The sequence below is a fragment of the Mytilus trossulus genome, chromosome 13 (genome assembly GCF_036588685.1).
Source record: "Mytilus trossulus isolate FHL-02 chromosome 13, PNRI_Mtr1.1.1.hap1, whole genome shotgun sequence".
Taxonomy (NCBI): Eukaryota; Metazoa; Mollusca; class Bivalvia; order Mytilida; family Mytilidae; genus Mytilus; species Mytilus trossulus.
The window spans coordinates 49,144,211-49,163,574 of NC_086385.1; the positions used below are offsets into that span (position 1 = coordinate 49,144,211).

General features: G+C 31.1%; 1 protein-coding gene across 1 annotated transcript in view; it reads left to right on the plus strand.

Moving 5' to 3' along the window:
• The window catches only part of LOC134694914 (potassium voltage-gated channel subfamily H member 8-like), a 74,734-nt gene that overhangs the window by 26,279 nt on the left and 29,091 nt on the right, over positions 1–19,364 (plus strand). The window contains exon 2 of the mRNA XM_063556023.1: positions 17,877–18,107. Within this exon, the coding sequence (XP_063412093.1) occupies positions 17,877–18,107 (231 nt within the window). The remainder of the gene's footprint in view (positions 1–17,876; positions 18,108–19,364) is intronic.

Genomic DNA, 19,364 nt, shown 5'->3' on the forward strand with positions numbered 1-19,364 from the left:
TACAGCCTGGTTGTTACATTTTGATATGGCGTATAGACAAGACGGCTGATCACTACTATAGATACTTACATGGATTTTGCCGTTATAATTGATGGCCTAAAGGGACATTCTTCAATTCTTTTCAATTAAATTTTTGTTTAATGTTTAGCCATTTCTCTCTTCTTTAAAAAAAATGAGTGTGACATGTTTCTTTGTTATTTATCAAATTTGCCTATTTTTCTCTCTTTGTTATATTTCAGAACCATCTTACTTTTTTAGTTCTACATAATCGTAAATTTTACGTGTTTCTGAAGATTGTTTACGTAGATGGTAAATAGCCTAATGCTGCTAAACACTGTTGTTTGCTGCTTCTGTTCAATGAAACAAAAACTTAAGTGATTAAGACTGTTATCGTCTTTACGCTGCTATATTTAGATAATTAATTGTCTTTTTGTGTTGTTTTTTTTTTGTCTCACTAATTATTCAGATAACAGATTAATTGAATACTTGCATGTTAAGAACAAAAAAAAACTAATGAGAAGGTGGTATGATTGACATAAAGGCACTTATCAATATAGACAAAAATAAAAATGCCAGGCATGTGAAAAATTAGTAGATATTGTAGGGCTTTCTGTTTTCAACAATTCGTTAAACCATCATGTAAAGTAAACTATAAAATTCGCAGTGCGAAATTATAGAATGATTCGAAAAAGAAAACCGGACTCCTGATGAATACAAAAATAATCAATAAAACATGTAAAACTGAAACCACCAAAAAAAAAGAAAAACATATGTCTGACTTTGTTGTGGTGTTAGTAACGTGTAAGAAGAAATCAATGCAGGGTACATTGAACATTAGTATCAGAATGGTGAATGTCATGTTAGTATAAAGATCAAATCGGCAAACAAATAACATGGTACACGGGTGAACATGATAATGATCATGTCGATCGGAAAAAGACAAATGTAAACACAACAACTGTCATATAATATTATGACTTAAAACACAGAAACAACGTCTTCAGCCTTTTCATTGTGAATTTCCCTTAGACTTTTGGACATCCTAAGAAATATATAATAGGTGCTACTATGTTTTTCTATACTGGTTACAGACTCAAGTTATTTCTCTATGTGATAAAACACAGAGCTCATATCTGGGAACCGGTACGTTAACAAAGTAACATATATATGACATGTATGAATAGCATACGTCGCTCCGAAAGATGCATGGTTTCTGAAGCAGCTGTATTTACAAAGTGTAACCTACAGTCTGTTATCGAATGTTTAACTAAGACAAAGGCATACTTGGTTATACACTTGTTTCCTACTGAGTATTTTGACCTCGACCTTCATAACAATTAACAATATATTTTGACATCTGTTTAAGACACGTGTTTATTACTGAGCGTTTTGACCTCGACCTTCTTTACAATTAGCGATATAGATTTTGACACATAGTAGAGACACTGTTTAATAATTTGGTATTTTGACCTGTCGTTGTATTGAGAGACAAATCTCTGTCAAAATCGAAAATGGCGTAGACATAAGCAACTTAAGATCACATTACGGTCTTCAACAATGAGGAAAATCCGTATAGTAAGCTTAAAGAACATTGAATGACAAAAGTAAAAAAAAAAAAAAGATATTCAAATAATAATGTTAATTTTAATTCATAAATACAATGCCGTGTTTGTCAAAACCTTTTCAACTTTTGATCTTCAGTGCTGTACAACTTTGTACCTTTTTCACGTTCGATCTTTTATATCTAGGCGTTATGTATTCAGGTTTAGTTTTCTGTAATTTTTAATACTTCAGTGTCTTTATGTATATCACTTTCATATTCATTTGATAAAATTAACTGTTTGCAATAACATGAATTGTTCTTATCCCGGGCATAAAAACAATGCCGTATTTGGCGAAACCTTTTCAACTTTTGATCTTCAGTGCTGTACAACTTTGTACTTTTTTCACTTTCGATCTTTTATATCTGGGCGTCACTGGTGAGTCTTGTGTGGACAAGGCGCGTTTTTGGCGTATTGAATTTTAAACCTGATGCTTTTTGTTATCTATTAATCATGTTTTTCTTTGTCTAATATGTTCTCCTATTTATTTGTATTGTAGTCCTGTAATATTATGTTGTCATTTCAATATTATATTTAACTTTGACATTAAAGTGCGAGGTTTGGCATGCCATAAAACCAGTTTTAACCCACCACTTTTATTCCCCTTTAAAAGTGTCCTGTACCAAGTCAGGAAGATGGTCATTGTTATATTATTGTTCGTTTCTCTGTGTGTTTCATTTTAACGTTGAGTCGTTTGTGTTTTCTCTTATTTTTTAGATATTGAGATAAGACGTGGCACGGTACTTGTCTATCCCAAATTCATGTATTTGGTTTTCATGTTATATTTGTTATTCTCGTGGTGTTTTGTCTGATGATTGGTCAGTTTCTGTGTGTGTTGCGTTTCGGTGTTGTGTCTTGTTCTCTTCTTATATTTAATGCGTTTCGCTCGGTTTTGGTTTGTTACCCCGATTTTGTTTTTTGTCCATGGATTTATGAGTTTCGAACAGCGGTATACTACTGTTGCCTTTATTTACATCTTTAATCAATGAACTGATAAAGTAAATTTTTGGGGTACATTTTTATTAAAGTATTGAGTTCAGTGTGTAATTCAATGACTTTCGTATCATTCTTGTGTAGCTTAGTACTTCTATACTGGTATTAACATACTGAAACAAATTTATTCGTTCATGGTGTATTAATTTACGTTTTTTGATTGAGTTAATTGTCAATTGATATTTTATCGTGTGTTTTCTATGTTTTGATGTTGTGCTATTGTTTCAGAAAACGGGAGAACATTTGGATCCATTAAAACGTTTAATCCCGCTGCAAATGTTTGCAACTGTTCTAAGTCTGGAATCTGATGTACATGTTTACAGTAGCTGTCGTTTGTTTATGTTATTTGTTCGTGTTTCTCGTATCTCGTTTTTTATGTAATTTGTACGTGTTTCTCGTTTCTCGTTTTTATTTAGATTATACCGTTGGTATTCCCGTTTGAATAATTTAACACTGGTAATTTTGGGCCCTTTATAGCTTGTTGTTCGGTGTGAGCCTATACTCCGTGTTGAAGGCCGTTCATTGACCTATAATGGTTTACTTTATTTAAATTGGTATTTGGATGGAGAGTTGTCTCATTGGAACTCACACCACATCTTCCTATATCTATGATATTGTTTTATTGCTGTAGAAAATATTAAAAATAATATTTAAATCAAGGAATATATCTATCCCATGCATAGCTTTGATTCTATATCCTAGTTAGACTATTCATCAAGTCCTTTCCGATCATATCAGCCCTTTAACGTTGCTTGACTCTAAATATTTTGCCTCGAGCTTCACTGAAGTGACATTAATTATCGAAAAATCTCATATGGTGTTATAACCCTATAAATATGGTACCGTTTAATGTGATTAGTATCTAGGTCGGCCAACATTAATGGATAGTCACGATATTAAATAGGTTTACATGGACATCATACACATTATAGATTCTTATTTTGAAGTAGAAAACTTGTAGGCTTTATTATCAAAACAATATAAATGTGACTAGAATGTAATTTTAGTATGATTTAGCAAGAGCTTGTTTTTTTTATATCTGATAATCAATTAAAGTCAATATAAACCTCGTTGAACCACCTATCCTACATACTATTATCTCCCCTAAAGATAGTTTTCTCTCCCCTGAAGATTTATGCTTGTCGACTGATTTTCCTTTATATATTGGTCATTGGGTACAATATGGATTAACTTTATGCATCAACATACTGTAAGAAGTGACTTCTTGTATTGCTGTTTTGTTGTGTTTTTGTTGTTTTTGTTTTTTTTAACTTTAATGAAGATGCTGAAACAAACATTTGTTAATAATGACAAATAAATAGTATTTTTCACAATATAACTATTATACATTTGTATATATATATATACAACTCGTCTAAACATCAACCTAACAATGTTAGATCTGTAAATTTGCTTTTGCAAATTTTTGGTTCTTCCCTCGCCGGGATTCGAACCCATGCTACTGTGATATATAAATATATCAATGTTAACAAGTGCATGTAAAACAGAATAAAGGGTCACTATTTGTAATACAATGAAAACAATTTATCAGTTTTAAAGTGTTTTTTCTAAATTACAAATTAACGTAACAACAAAAGAGATGATTTAAAAAAAACATTATGATCTTTTGGAGCAAGAGTATTACATTGAAAAATCTCTTTTAAAAAAAATTACGGACACTGGAATTGTGTTTACCGTTATTATATATAATTCGCCGTTTCAGAATCTAATGCATTCTGGGTCATATTTTCAAAAATGTACACCGAAACGTCGTGATTGGTTGAAAACGTCCAAAACAATGAATATTCAACAAATTTCGTGACGTTATTTTAATTTTGGACTACGAACAAAGAAATTACCCTTGATGCTTTAGATTCTGAAACGGCCAATTGAATACATTTGTCAGAGTTGGTATGTGTCTATTTTTGTAGCTACATTTCTATCTTTTTTTCTCGTTGATGAGGTAATGAATTAGAAAGGTTCACAATCAGAAAAATCGAAATTATTTCTTTCTGTCTATCCATTGACATGCTTAATTCATTTGATAATCAGGACAACTGTACATAAACTGCATACCATTCAAGAGCACTTGATTTCAGTCTGTTTTGTAAGGATCATGTTTCCATATATGTATGCATATTTTTTATTGGACTTGTTTTTTCTGTCTTAAACTGATTGATTATACTTCAAGTATACAACCATCCCCTTTTCTTTCTCTTTTTCGTTATCTTTACTTTGATTAATTTTATTTACTTTCAAATCCATTCAACGAACATGACATTCTTCTTTATATAGAAAATAAAAGTGCTAAAAATGGCAAAGGTACACATTTTTATTTCGAATTCAATATGTGTGTATTTCTATATGTTATTGTAAAATTATTTAGAAAGAAAAAAAAGAAACAACACGGTTAATAATTTCTTGCGTCCGAAGCGCTTTTCTGGGTTTACCTTCATCAGGAACGCTAAAAGCCAAACATTTGTAATCCGAAGATGTAACCGTAACCGTTGAAGAGCTATATGTCAAAAATACCAAAAATAAATAGAGCTGATGATACCCTCGTGGACTAATAGTCCACCAGTAGAAAGGTTATTCGTATTAAACATATATATGTTATAAGCGGGAGTAAGAGTAAAGATTTATAAATGCCAACGATACTTAATGTATTGAATCAAAAGGTCTTTAATATAACAACATATATTAAAAAAACAAACCCTTCTAATATAACATTTAATATTGACTTTATCATAATGATTAAGTTAATGACTGTATAGTTAAATTCCACGTTATAAAATAGACACAAAGCTATATTTGCAGGTGAACTTTTGAAGTGCTATAACTTCAAAGTACTGAACATGAAGTGATGTTAATCTTCTTGTAAACAATTGTTTTTTAGCCTTATAAATGCAATGTATACTATATTTCAATCATTACATTGAAGAATGTAAATTACATAAGGTAAAGTACAAAATACTGTAAAATTGTTTTAGTATGCCTTAGAGTTAAGTGAAACGTCCATTTTCACAACTTTTTGAATTTTGGATACTCAATGCTCTTCAACTTGGTTCTTGTTTGGCTTTATAAATATTTTGATGGAAGCGTCACTGATGAGTCTTGTGTAGACGAAATGCACGTCTGGCGTACTACATTATAGTCCTGGTACTTTTAATAACTATTTACGCCACTGGGTCGATGCTACTGCTGGTGGACGTTTTGTCTCCGAGAGTATCACCAGCCAAGTAGTCAACACTTTGGTGTTGACATGAATGTCAATTATGTGGTCATTTTATAAACTTCCTGTTTACCAAACATTGAATTTTTCGAAAAGGTAATGATTTTCTTATCCCAGGCATATATTACCTTACCCGTATATGGCACAACTTTTGGGAATTTTTGGATCCTACATGCTCTTCATATTTGTACTTATTTGGCTTTATGAATATGTTGATATGAGCGTCACTGATGAGTCTTATGTCGACGACACGCGAGTCTGGCGTACTTAATCATAATAAACCTTTGATATTATTCGATGAAGTAGACTTAGTGCATATTTTTTACTCTGGCACGGGATATATATTTATATCCTAATCATAATGATAACTATCATTTTAGAAGTGTATTCTTATATACTTGATCTTTTTTATTTTGCTTTCAGCATACAAGACTAAGTTTGTATAGTACATTGTATGCATCCAAGCTTTTATTTCACTGGGAAATATCCAAATACAATCATTTGAAACAGTATATATGTGACAAAACGTAATTGGTAACACTTCATTACTGAAACTTGATATTTAAACATGTCTAGACGTCTCGTCTGAGATATGAAATTGCTGCAATTCAAATACTACTGTTACATGGACAATATAATCATAGTTTTATTCCCAGGAAAAAGACATAATAAATTGTTAGTGTGAAATATTGAATAAATATAACGGATAAACTAATTTTCGTTATGAGTCCTTAAACCGAATTGTTTTCAATCTCAAACACATTATTAACAAACAGAAAACTGATGATTTTGTATCAGGAACCCCGCCAAAAATTTAAAGTGAGCTCGGGTGCTTTAGAAAGGTATTTACTATAAGCTATTCCAGCTTAATGGGTAGTACACGTGAGGGTGGTCATACAAGCAGATATCCGGCGATAAGTCTTATTCCGTAATAACACAATCAAAGACAATTGCAAACTCTATCAGTACTTAAAAGAAAGTGCGCGCACATGTAAAGCGCTCTCTTGATTTACCATTGCTGTGTAATTGTACAGTAGCACCATCTTGCATTCGGAAACAGTTGTTTAGACGTAATTATATACAAAAAGCAACATTATTCATTACCAAATCATATAATGTACATGTATACAAAAAATTAGGAAAGTGGAATGAGTGCAAGTGAAAAAGCTTTGTACCATAGAATATAAACCGAGAATAAACAAAACTTTTAATCACCGAAATTCAATGTCTGTAATAAGGTATAATCTAAAAATAACATCTGCATTTTGTCATGATAACACGATTACTGCATTGCAAAGAATAAAGATGTGAATTATATTTTATAATGGAACGATATAAGTGTTCAATAATGCGAATCATATGATTAAAATCATAGGTCAATAACAACAGCAAAAAGTGTTTGAAAAACGATTTGCAAAATAATTGTTTTACTTCTTTTGATGACCTATAGTCTGTTTTAATCTGACCACTGATATGTAACTTTATGCGATGTCGCTTTAGAAGAATGGTGAAAATCCTGCACTTTCGCAACATTTTATAGTCATCAACTAAAATGAATACATAAACCGACTCTACAATTTTGATTGCTCCCATATCCCGTTTTTGTTTAATGAATGATCCCTAGTCTTTACTTCCCCCTCCCCCTTCCTCTCCCCTTCTCCGTTGTCTTTTGTGCATGGAAAAACTTTTACGATCAGAAGTTATAAAAATTGATGAAACTATAAATTAACGTGCGTACTACATCGAATAAACCGTTTCAACGAATATCAACCAAATCACCTTCTACATCAAGTTAAATTATTAGAACATGCTTTTTGCAAATCAATGTAATAATTAAGTCATGTTTTAGATATTATAAAGTGCATTTGACATTTCAAATATACGTTTTTTTATCAATCATGTTGTCTAGAGATTGTTGTTATTTATTAGTTTTGTAGTAACACGGAAGTACCAAACAGAAGACGTCTGTATTTCAAATCTGTTTCCACATGAATTTTGAAGAAAAAAAATCAATTAAATATTTTGTTCATTCGTTCAATAAAAATGAAGTGTAACAATCTGAATGAATTTAATTATAGGTAGGTTTTAATAAAAGAAAGGTTTCTCATATTTTGATGTTTTTTTGGGTCAAATTTACCATGCTGTACATTTTGTACATGTTAAGTATGTAAATTTGTGATTTTCCTCTATTTCAAGTTAGAACTTGTAGAACAAAATGCATATTATTTTAACATATTTGTCATAAATAATTGAAAAAATACAGATCTAATAAATTATAAAAGTGATATGGGATGTAAACGTTGCTTGTAAAATCATATATTGTACCCCTCACCCATGTTCTCAAAATTTTGGATAAAAATACTGAATGTATTGGTAATAAAAATATTACTTGAAAACTACAAAAAAATTTCAGAGTTGAGTTCGATTAAAACATTTTTTAAATTCATTTATATTTTCCACTTGTATCACGTGTTTTGGAAATAGTTCCAGGACGAGATTTTAAAGAGACTGAAACGTCTAAAGAATACATCCTTAACAAAATGAATTAGACAAGAAGTATTATACTTTAATTGTTTTATCTTGTAGTGTTTCATTTGTCTGTAGTACTGATTGGATGAATAAATTGATTTCATGATACGTCCCTCGTGCTGTCAACGATTGATGTTTCTCTACGCATACTTACATTTCTCGAGCACATTCGCTTATCCACATATTTCGGAACTTCGTAAATAAACAAACTTTAATCAAGATGTCAAATTCTGAAAACAGTTGAGAAATGAGTTATTTTCTATGAATGACCCGAACTACTCTAACATTCTATCTTAGGGTTTTTGGTCGGGTTCTTTGTCATCAGTTTCTTTGTAATGTAATGATTTGTTTTTATCTATTGGGGAAGTTGCATGTTTATTCAAATGTTTACGAATGCTTTAACGGCTTATCATCGTTGAGCAACTACACTTATCTCGCTTACATTCAATTATAATTACAGTAGACCACACACAGGTACAATGCATATTATGATTAATTTCCTTATACTGAATCAAGCATACCTAATTCGTATGTATTTTAAAAGTATTATTCTATGAAATGTTTTGGTTAATAGTTGTTTTATGAGATTGAAAATTAGTTGTATTTGTGCTTTTTTGTTGATTTGAATTATACAACTTCGATATCTTTATTCATTATTCTTTCCATCATGAATATTCATGTTTTAAGTCTCATTATACTTAATTGTAAAATATGTTAAAGGAATATAAAGTAGGCTTAAGACCTAGTTTCAACGCTAGGTTCATTTGATAAATTGTCTTCGGTTATACATTGATTAATTTACAAAGGAGATAGGGTTTTTATGATTTCTATAAAGATAATGAGAATTTGTAAAGTGTAATCAAGATCATTTGAACAATTATAAAAATGAGAAAATGAGAAAAAACACAAATAGATACGAGTATACGTCAATGCCATATCAACATTCATTTATAACATCACAAACATCTAAAATAGATATCAGAAGATGTGGTATGAATGACAATGAGAACTCTCTATACAAGTCAACATGCAGGTCAAAGTACGTTTTTTTAAATATGGAGCCTTCGAGTTGGTTCACAACGAAGAACATGCTGGAAAGGGCTCAAAACATAACATGTTTCAAATTTTTCAAACTGGAAAAACCAATAATCTAACAATCGTAAAGTATATTTAGAATCTAAATATCGCACAGCGTGTTTAAAAGCAGACAAATATCTAAAAAGTCTGTATAGATAAATCAAGCAGCGATTACCAAAGGACTGTAATATTCCTTTTATGAACAATGAACATTATCGGCAACAGACGTCATACCAACGAATTAGAATACTATGGTCAAAGGTTGGCATTGCATGAATGTGTTTGATAGGACTTAACGCTTCCCTTGTATTCTTTTATTGGATTAATCATACAATCAACAAAGAAAAACGCATTTAACACTGTTATTTAGCATATCGGTACAAGAAACACAACAACAAAAAACTTCGATGCATGGAACACTATATGCTAACTAATATAGATTCATTATTATTCGTTGTATACTAATTTTAATGGATTCCGTGGGTACATGTATAGGCGAACCACGAAATTAAATGTTCAAAGAATGAGAAATTTTTTAAAGGCTTGTATGAAGACATCGGCAAACCACAGAATTAAATGTTCATGAAGATACAAGTTTTTCTTCATCCACAAAATTTGGTACCCAAGAAAATAAGTGAATTCACAGTAACTAAATAATTCCATGTTTTGTCATGTATATGCCTTTTCTAGCTCGCTATACGGTAAGGGTTTTTCGCTGAATACTGCTGTACTGTGACCTATGATTTAATTATTATATAAGCGTTATTTTGGTCATTGGCGGCTTTTTGTCTCAATTGCAATCCTACTATATCTTCCCATTTAAGTATTACAGATATCGTATCCAAACTTCTCAAATATTAACAGTATGGTACTTATCAAATGCTAATAATGAAATCTTTCAAATAGTTTGCCATGATTGTAGTCTCATTTGCAATCATATCCTATCTTTTTATTTTAATATTACAGATACCTTATCCAAAATTTTCAAATATGAACAGAATGGTACTTATCGAATGCTTATAATGAAATCTCTTAAATACTTAGCACGATTTCAGTCATGGTAGCAATCATGAGCAGTGCTTGAAGACAACATTGAATCAAGTCCATCACAAATACGATTACTATTATAAAACAAGGCCCGTATGCATAACAACCACTTAAGTTTAGATATCCAATCTTCATATTAATGTATCGTAGGACATTTAGAAACATTTGTGAGCTAGGAACAAATCTCAACTTAAGTAGCTCTATGCATAAGTCCCCTGTACTTTATCGCATTATTCAATCTATTTTTCATTTTTTTCTCTATCTTTAGCGGAAATGTGTTGCACTTAAAAATATCGTTAGCTTGTTGTACAATTTTGAAATATGAATTTTTATTTTTATATCATTTTGATCACAAAAATGTCACCATGTTTGGAACCACTTTAATTATTCATTCTATAACAGCTTTATGATTGATGAGCGTTTTATCTACATATGAATAAAATGGAGTGATGTTACTAGTTTTTCAAGTGCGTGTCTATTTATCAACTGATTTTAATTTAGATTCTCTCATTGTACGAAGTATTGACAAGGTTCATACCTTCCAGGATAGTTACTCGTAACGTAACGACACATCGAAGTCCTTCAAATTTAATTGCAGTTTCTGAAATCGCACTACAAAATCGGTCTACTTATTTGTCCAAATATGCAAATTTGGAGACAGATTTGCAAATAGTTAAACTGTTTATTTATATAAAGAAACTTGTAAGCTTATTGTATTATTTAAAAAAAAAAAAAAAAATATCAAATTGTTTTGTTTTTAAAATCTTTTTTTTTCAAATGAGCCATCTAACTCTTTTAGTACAAAATTAATACTGGGCTTATAGTGAAATATTGTATTTTGACTTGTAGCAAGAAAACAAGTTCGGTGACACCATGTTTTCCTTTTATTTTCTTTAAACATATTATGAAACCTATTTTTTTTTATAATTTATTTCAAAATTCTTTCAAAATTCCATCTCATAGAAAAACAATTATGCACACTAATATGTTTTTTTTCATGAACAAACTTAATAAATTTATGCAATTTTCAACGACTTGAAAAATAGCAACGGGACCCATACTTTTTATTATATTTTTGAAAAAAGCATAGTAAAATCTTCATTTTGGCAAATTATATGAAAATTCTGTCTCAAAAGATCTATCATAAGACAAATGATTCACGAAAAACGAATAATCAACATACAAACACTAACAAGAATGTGTCCTCAGTACACGAATGGCCCACTCGCACTATCATTGTCTATGTTCAATGGACCGTGACATTGGGTTAAAACTCTAATTTGGCATTAAAATTAGAAAGATCATATCATAGGGAACATGTGTACTAAGTTTGAAGTTGATTGGACTTCAACTTCATCAAGAACTACCTTGACCAAAAACTTTAACCTGAAGCGGGACAGACGGACGAACGAACAGACGGACGAACGAACAGACGGACGAACGGACGCACAGACCAGAAAACATAATGCCCCTCTACTATCGTAGGTGGGGCATAAACAACTTGATGATTATTCCTTCAAAATGTTGGATGGGGTCTACTGGAGGTCTTTATATATGTACTATCTTGACTCACTTCGGGTTTTATTTCATGACATTAGATTGTTTGTAATTGACTGGCATTATACCGTTCACTGTGTTCGCTTTTAAATATTATTGCCGATCGACAGACAGTGTTGTGTTTTATTTTATATAGGTCAATTTTCGCCTGCATTAACTCATTTAAATATAATGCTTACAAATTTGGTGTTCTGTCGAACGTTTTATGCCTTCACAGACGTTTTAGTTCGAGCATACTTTACTAGTACTAGGTTAATCCAGACATTGTTGTTTTCGCATTAAAATTGTTCATATACGGTTATCGTATTATTCTATTAACCATTAAAATGAACTTTTATTTGTCTGTTTGAGTCACGTACTTAATTTCTACATTAACTGACATTTTCAGTGTAATTATGTTGTCGTGTAAATGACAGATTGTTTGTCTATTACATGTTCTTCAGTTAATTAAAAAGTAAAATAACAATAATACTGAACTCCGAGGAAAATTCAAAAAAGAAAGTCCCTATTCAAATAGCAAAATCAAAGGCTCAAAGATATCAAACGAATGGATAACAACCGTCATATTCCTGTTTTTGTATATGCATTTTCTTATGTAGAAAATGGTGGATTGAAGCTGGGTTTATAGACAGCTAAATCTCTCACTTCTATGACAGTCGCATCAAATTCCATTATATTGACAACGATGCGTGAACAAAGAAAGACACTATTTGTAAAAATGTCAAAAATTGTTATTTGAGGGGGTTCGCTACTCTGTTAAAATAACAAATTTTTAAATAAAAGTTATGAATTTAAAGTAAAAAGATAACGGAAATAACATGGAATTTGAGATATATAATAAATTTATAATTTTGCGGGGAATTATTCTCTCTAGATTTTTTTGTTATATATTTTTTTAACCAGTGCAAGATTTTAAAAAGAAATTTTTAAACTTCAGGGAGTTACCATAGGATTAGTTGTGGGGAGGGGGTCTTTTGAACGAAATATTTTCCCAAAAATTAAACTCTCCAAAAATTTTAATCGATATTTTATTTTTCCTGTGATATCTCTTTATGTATATAATTTATAATCTATATTACATTTATTGATTGATCATTTGGTGTTAAAAGCCACTAGTAGCCTTTTTGCTTTTTCCTGCTTGACAACCAGATTGTATTGGGAAAAGAAGCCGTAGAATGCCACTGACATGACATCTGAAAGGAAAACAGGGAATCCCAATCAATTAAGAGTGAGGTCGAACGCACCTAACACGTGCCTGGCATATTACGTTCAGTTGTAACCTGGTTTAACTTTGATTACAGTAAATGTCATTACAAAAGTTAAATATTGAAAAGTAATAATAAAACTAAGATCTTATGAACATCATTAATTTAATAAATTAAGGATATTATTCATTTTTATCCCGTCGACAGATGTCTTAACATTCGATTTTTTTTTAAATTTCGATACATAGTGTATTATCCTGCTTTTAATTAAATTATTTAAAGATATTGAAAGAGGAACAAACCAATTCAATATAATATTTCAGTTAATTATAAACATATTTATCATTTAGTAGTCAACATGGACCAATTGTACTTAACCTGCAGTATTATTGGTAAACAGCATGTCAAATGTCATGCTGAATATCTTAAAGTACATGTACGCTCGATCGATATTTCAGAAACAATTGTTTTGATGTAGTTATTGCATTTTTCTTATTGGATTTTAACAGCCATGCTCAGAATTGAGATATTCTTGACCTAGGTGTGTTCTGAATTCAGGATAAAAAGAACGATTTATCGATAACATGTGCTTGACGTATATTCCATGTATTTTGAGTGTGTTTGATGACAAATGGTTCTTTTTGTTCCGTGTATTCATCTTTGTTCACTGTGTAATGTCACAGTGGTGACATAAGTTATTTGTGTTATTTTGCTTAAAGTAAGAACTTATTGTTCTATGTTAGCCACGGAAAAATAGCTTTTAGGTCCTTATGCTATTTGTTTTACTATTTGCGAACCATATATGTATGGTCTGTAAATAGTCAAAAAGAATGTTAAGGACATACGAGCTCAGATCTATGTTCCGCATATAGTCAAAACATATCAGAAAGACCTAGGAGCTAAAAGTGTGGCGTTAAACACCAACTGTCAATCAATCCATCATTATAATCATTGATTTTACTCCTTTGCATTACAAATATGTTGTCTTTCAAATTTTCTTATATGCCGTCAGTGTTTCCCGATTTGGCAAAGGATTAGCTTTTTGTATTGTGTAAATTGATTTGCTGAACGATAATAACCCCTTTGCCTTGTCCTATGTGAATTACTCTTGGAAAGTCTTTTAAATGACATGAAAGTTGTAGGCAAATCTTATGATGTATCTGTCAAATTCATTATCGCTTTTCTAGATTATGATCGATTTAACCTTAAAGGCTTATTAATCATGAGGGTCTCGATGAAGGAATCATAAAATGATGGACAAAAATAATAAGAATATGCAAAGCAAATAAAGGATACAGTGTAACGGGGTGTTGAAATGTGCAGGATAAAGCATAATGGTAAAAAATAATAAGAATAACAATTATGCAGAACAAGTAAAGAAAAGAGTTTAATGGGATGCTGAAATACGCAGTATAGAGAAGTATGGTAAAACATAATAAGAATACGCAGAACAAATAAAGAAAAGAGTTTAATGGGATGCTAAAATGTAACAAATTGAGAATAATGGTCAAAATAATAAAAATACGCAAACCAAATAAAAAAGAGTGTAATAGGGTTTAAATACGCAGTATAGAGAATTATGGTCAAAAATAATATCAATAGGCAAAACCAATTAAGAAATAAGAATAGACAAAGCAAATAAAATAACAGAGTGTAATGGGGTGCTGAAATATAAAGCATACAAAATAAAAGACAAAAATAATAATAGACAAACCAAATAAAGGAAGAGTGTAATGGGGTGCTGAAACGTAAAGATCAGAGAATAATGATCAAAATAAAACGAGAATAGAGAAAACGGTCTAAAATATTTAAAGTCATAAGAAACCTCAAATTAAAAAAAATATATACATATGTTTTTTATAACTAAATGGATAGTTTTCACTATACAACTTATTTACACTTTTTTTCTGAGAAAAATTCTTTAATTTGTCCACATATAGAAAAAGTTTACTTATTTTTAATTGCTTGCTTCCAGGAAGCAATTCGCCGACATATTTTCCGTATGCATAGTGACCCGAGCGTAACCCTCCTCGTAAAAATCCGGTGATCGCAATACGCATGGGTCTGTCATTGAAATAAACAAATACTTGATTATACATGTTAAACACGTGCTCAATACCCATGTTTTTTGTGATTTGTTTACTATAAGGTGACAATCGATAAAACTCGGTTTCAAAACACGGCATTTAATGAGCAGCCATATTTGTTAAATCATAACAAACAGACAAAAAAAGTTGACGATTATATGATATATTTGCGAAAATAATGATAAAATCATGCACAGAGAACTATTAAAGTATATGATATATACATGTATTGGTTCAAGAATTGGATAAACATTATTTTTCACCACCCACTCGTTTCATATGACTTTAACATAAAAAAAAAAATAAAAGGTAAAATCACAAAAATACTGAACGCCGAGGAAAATTCTAAACGAAAAGTCCGAAATCACGTGGCAAATCAAAAGCTCGAACACATCAGAGAAAAAGATAAAAACTGTCATATTCCTGACTTGGTACAGACATTTATTATGTAGAATAAAGGACCCCATCAACACATACTGATTTCGTGGCATACGGTATTGACACTTGTAACTTGGGAGTATAATTTAATACCATATTTTGATATCAAGATGTCAAATGGTCTTTTGTATATTGCCATCCTCTTATCCTCTCCTTAATTGCTTTTGAAACTGTGTGTTTCTTTCTTTTATTTGTTTGTTGTTTTGAATAGTGAAAATGTGTAACTTAATTTTAACTTCGGTTTGGCTTCCAGCTTTTCTACCAATGTGTATTTCTTAGGAACAAAGTTAAACCGTAATGTTATACTTATCTTTTATAGCTGACACTTGTTTTGTTCGTGTTCAAATTGTCATTTAAAAATGAAGCCCTTGCAATGTCAATGTGCTATCGACTATTTGCGTGTATTTGATTATTTGACAGACAAACTTTTATCAAGTTGTTTTGATTGACTATTGAAGTTTAAAAGTAGAAAGTCAACAGCACACATGATGGATAGAGTTTTAATATCTGCCAGACAAATTTAGATTATCTAGACTTGATAACTTGTAATTGAAATGAAATTTACAATCGTTTTCTATTTTAATTGATCTGATGTATTTGTAAAGTTTAATGACTTTTGAAGTAGAAAGCAGATTATTTGTTCGATTGTTTAATGACTTTTAAAATAGAAAGCACACTTTTTGTTAGATTGTTTACTGACTTTTATAGCAGAAAGCTCAATATTTGATGGATTGTTTATCCACTTTAGTCTTAAATAGTTTATTGGCCAATTACCGATTTGATTCTATTATTTTTTTCGTTCATTTTAATACGTAAATAAGGCCGTTAGTTTTCTCGTTTGAATTGTTTTACATTGTCTTATCGGGGCCTTTTATAGCTGACTATGCGTTATGGGCTTTGCTCATTGTTGAAGGCCGTATGATGGCCTAAAGTTGTTAATAGTTATGTCATTTTGGTCTTTTGTGGATAGTTGTCTCATTGGCAATCATACCACATCTTCTTTTTATATACTTGATTTTTGAAACACAAGTTTTCTCCCTATGGTAATTGTAGACTGGTTCTAAACCGGGTTAACTGCAGAGGCGGATAAAGACGGGTTTTCAGAAGGCCCAACTCCCCCTTTTTTGGGGGGAAAAATGGTTGATTATAAAGGAAATCACTGAAGCATGACTGGAACGGGCCCCGACTTAGGCATTCAGTATCCCCCCCCCCTCTTTTATGAAAATTTCTGGATTACCACTGAACAGGGCTACTGCCCATGCGAAGTAAGATACCTTGAATGTGTTTTATGTGGTTTTGAACTTTTCATTGTTTTCAAATTGTTTTTTTCAAGTGAAGTCCACCCAACGTCAATGTTTGATTAACTATTGCTGGTACTTGTTTATATGTGAGACAAATTTTCATTAACTTAAGTTTTTATTCTCTTAAATTATTTTAAAGAGGCTGTCCAAGTAAATATCAGGCAAATCCTTTGATATGAGTGGCACAACATATTTCCCACAGATATTTTTGAATCAACAGTGGATGGCTCAGAAAATGATTTTAAAATTCACTAATAATGCAACAAAATTTAGTACAATCTGAAGAGTTATCTCCCCTTTTCAATGGATTTTCAGTGCTTTCTATGTATTTTTGTTCTCTTTATTTATTGCAATTAATAAAAAAAAATGTAACTTTGAGAAATAATGAATTTATCATATGAAAAAGATGAAAAAAATTTGAAAACAAAATATGTCATGTGCCATCCACTGCCTGGTTTTTCCATGAACACCCTCTTAAAGTTTAACAACTTGCTGTATGGAAAGGATTTTGTTTATTGTGAAGGCTGTATTGTGGCTGAACAGTTGTTTTTTTTCTACGTCATTCCGTCTCTGGTGGAGATTTCTTCATAGGCATTTTTTTCAAATCTTCTTATTGTATATAAAGTACAAACATACAAAAGTATTATTTTTATATTTATTGACGAAGAATGTCTGTACGTTTGACATCTAGATGATTGTTACCATATTGACCCCGAGATAACTGTATCGTGACCTCGAGATGAAAATGAATTGTTTGGATCGTTGGGTTTCTGTATCATCTTTTATAATCATGTTATATATCATTTCAGATAGTAACTTTGTCCTTGGAAATGCTCAAGCGTCCAGTTTCCCAATCGTTTATTGTTCTGATGGATTTTGTGAACTCACGGGGTTCGCAAGAGCTCAAATTATGGGAAAGAGCTGTGCTTGTAAATTCTTATATGGTGCTGATTCGGACGAAACGGATAAAACTAAAATAGACGAAGCTCTGGAGGAAAGACAAGAACTTAAAACAGAAATATATTTATACCAAAGAAACAGTAAGTCAAAAGTAAATTTCTGTTGATTTTCTTTTAACATGTTACATCAAAATAATTTCTTAACTAGATTGACTAGGTGGCTAGCCGATGTAAATAAACTCATCATAGATACCAGGACTAAATTTTGTATAAACGCCAGACACGCGTTTCGTCTACAAAAGACTCACCAGTGACGCTTGAATCCAAAAAGGTAAAAAGGCAAAATAAAGTACGAAGTTGAAGGGCTTAAAGGACCAAAATTCCCAAATACAGCTATAATCTATGCCTGGGGTAGAAAAGCCTTAGTATTTCAAAAATTCAAAATTTTGTTAACAGTTAATTTATAAATATAACCATATCAATGATAATTCATGTCAGCACAAAAGGGCTGACTACTTGGCTGGTGATACCCTCGGGGAAATAATTTTAACTTGCTATTAATATAGGCTTTCCTTCACTCCACATGGGTAGAATAAACTACTAGTACATGTATGTCAATTTCGTCAGAATGTTTCATTTTTGTTTTTACTCCAAAACGTTATTTAGTATCCTCGATAAAATCGGTTCTCTGGACCAGGTTGCTAGTTTCATTCAGATTCGTGGACTGTATGTTCATAGACCTTATCGTTATTTAGAATTCTGCGACACTTGAACTATTGATGTCATCCAACAATCATTTTTCATTCATTGAATTTTCTATTGTGAAGTCAAAATCTTACGGGAACCTTTATGATGTCCAGTCATGGCAGACACACAGCGCTTAGGTGCATTAGTACCAGGGGCAAACTGGGTTATCCAATAATGAATTATGTCTTTGGTAAAAGTGCAGTACTTTATGTTTACTACGTGTACTATTAGATAAGAAAACAAATGCTCTGTCGTTTAAATCGACATTTACATTGTTATCCGTGTCGCCCGTATGAGAAACCTGTCAAACACAAACACCAGATACGGGGGAAATGTGACATACGAGAATTATAATGTTTCCCGCTCTTAATTCCTTTACTAAGTACTCTTTTATTTGTCCAATGGGTTTTGGTAATTTGATTTCATTTCCCTTTTAGTTATATCAATATTGCATAATATTCTTTATTTGTTGTAACAAAATAAACTTAAGCGTAGTGATTTAAACATTAATGTTTGATTATTTATTTTGCAATTGGCGGAAAATTGCAAATTGGGTAAGCAATTATCAGTTTTGAAAGCATATATAAAAAGAAAGACTGCATAAATGTTACATAATTTTTGTTCGTTTCATAATTTTAATTCCAAAGAGAT